At 42.7% G+C, this 2,064-nt stretch overlaps 1 protein-coding gene across 1 annotated transcript; it reads right to left on the bottom strand.

The window, feature by feature from the left end:
• Positions 1–425: 425 nt before the first annotated feature.
• On the bottom strand, positions 426–1,313 carry LOC127094015 (uncharacterized). The gene is made up of 2 exons (XM_051032894.1): positions 801–1,313; positions 426–674 (listed from the first exon to the last, which is right to left on the bottom strand). The coding sequence occupies exons 1-2, from the start codon at positions 1,311–1,313 to the stop codon at positions 426–428; spliced, it is 762 nt and encodes a 253-aa protein (XP_050888851.1).
• Positions 1,314–2,064: the final 751 nt, after the last annotated feature.

The following is a 2,064-nucleotide window of genomic DNA, read 5'->3' as shown; positions in this document are numbered from 1 at the left end:
ATATTTTTCCATTTGTAGTTGGGGAAAACCACATAGCCCTTTGTCTCGACCTTCTTTTTTGGAAATGTTGTATCTTTCTCTAAGTCGTATACTCTCCACTTTGGTCTCTTTCCCCCCTTCTGGTTCACCGATTCCATCCACTTCTCCTGTGGGACATCTGTCGGCGGAAGGAAAGTCCTCGGTCGAGGCTGTTGGAACTGCCTTTTGTATTCTTTATTTCGCCGTGGTGCTCCACGTTTGTCGAAAACAAATCTGGGGACGACAAGTTTCTCCTCTTCCGATGCCTTCTTTTTGTCAGATTCCAATCTTTCAGCGGCCTTCTCGTCGAACACATGGCTTCACTTCGGGCATAGGATCGCTTTTGACCCACTTACTTTGCATTTTTCTTGGAAATTCGCTAGGTTTTCTCCTGGTTGGGGATAGACTTATAGCAGTCCACTTTCCGTTTTTTTGTCGAAACCATCAGTGGTTTCAACCATTAGTACTTCGAAAGACTCAGCTAAATATACCACATCCAAAGATTCCACGAGACCATCAGTAGTCTCCACCATCATGCATTCGATAGGCTCAGAATACAAAGCTTCTGCGACCTTCAGCGGATCAGAGTCCACTTGCATATTTGGCCTTTCTCCAAATTGAAGTATCCCTTCTTTAATGCCTTTTAAACCAAATCCCTAAAAAGAACACACTAATAAGTTTTATGACCAAGAAAATTATAAATTTTACATAATCCCCTTTTCTTTTTCTGTTCTAGAGGGGGATCCTTTAAACCCTAGGGCGATGATTTGACCATCCTTAACCAATAGATCAAAGATTTCGTCACACTTAGACACATCAAACGTGTAAGTCTTTGCAACGTATTTATCTGTTTTTTCAGCTTCAGTGGGAATTTTCCCATTCGATGGTTTTAAAACTTTACACGTATAGGGAGGTCCAGGCTTGAGTTTCGCCACGTTAACCTCGCTCTCGTCGATCAACCCTTCATCGTCAGAAGAACATCCCTCGACTGCAATATAGGATACTTTTTCTTTTTTATGGTATCGATCAATTTTGGTCTTTTCAGCTTTCAAGTGTTCTATGTGTCGAACTTTGTCAGTCAATTGCGCCATATCCCTCAGATATTGAGTATCTAATTTCTTTCTTATGGAATAATTCAACCCGCCTGCGACTATCTCGACTAACTCGTGCTCAGGGACTTGAGTAAAGCATCTAGCTTCAAAAATCCTAAACCTATTTAGATACTGATCGACTGACTCAACGATCTTTCGTTTGATGTTGGCTAGTTCTTTCATACTAATTTTCGACTGCCCCATATAGAACTATTCATGGAACAATCTCTCTAATTGCGCCCACGTTTGGACGGATTGTGGAGGTAGTATCGTAAACCATGTGAACGCATTTTTTTAAGAGAACTTGGAAAGTACTTCAACTTTAAATCCTCGTTATTCGCAATGTCGCCAGCTTCGGTTTGATACCTGGCGACATGTTCGCCGCTAGATCCTTCAGTATCTCCGACGAACTTGGTGAATTTCAGAACTTTCCACCCCCTAGGCAATTCTGTTTGTAAAACAAAATTTGGTAAAGACGAAGAGTATGTCAGCATCTGTATACCTGGGCTTATTCCATTTCGCACTATGATCCGCTCGACAATAGCCTCTAAGTTTTCCTCCCCAATTGCTGCCTCTTATCGAATTTGCCTAACCACTTGGTCAGGATCCTGATTTCTATTGACTAAAACCACGAGAGGCCTTCGAGCCACCCTAGGGATCTGTTCGACTTCCTGATACTCTTGTTCAACTGTTTCATCTTCCATCTCCTCTTGCCGGACTGGGATTTCTGGTCGAGGAGGTGGGGGGATTCTGTCGGACTTGCGCTCTAGGAGCCCCTAGAAAATCCCTTATTCGGGTCATTTGAGTTGCCAGTTGTTGGTAACTCTGGGTCGAATCCTGAATTAGAGGTCTCAGTATGGTGCCAATTTGCTGAGTTAGCATGTGGATCATTTCATGATTACTTCCGTCCATTTGTTGTCTCATAACTGCGATAGAACTTGACGAGAAATTTGGG

This window comes from Lathyrus oleraceus, chromosome 6, assembly GCF_024323335.1.
Source record: "Lathyrus oleraceus cultivar Zhongwan6 chromosome 6, CAAS_Psat_ZW6_1.0, whole genome shotgun sequence".
NCBI classification, from domain to species: domain Eukaryota; kingdom Viridiplantae; phylum Streptophyta; class Magnoliopsida; order Fabales; family Fabaceae; genus Lathyrus; species Lathyrus oleraceus.
The sequence above is the reverse complement of the archived record's forward strand: the minus strand, read 5'-3'. Positions and strand labels throughout refer to the sequence as shown.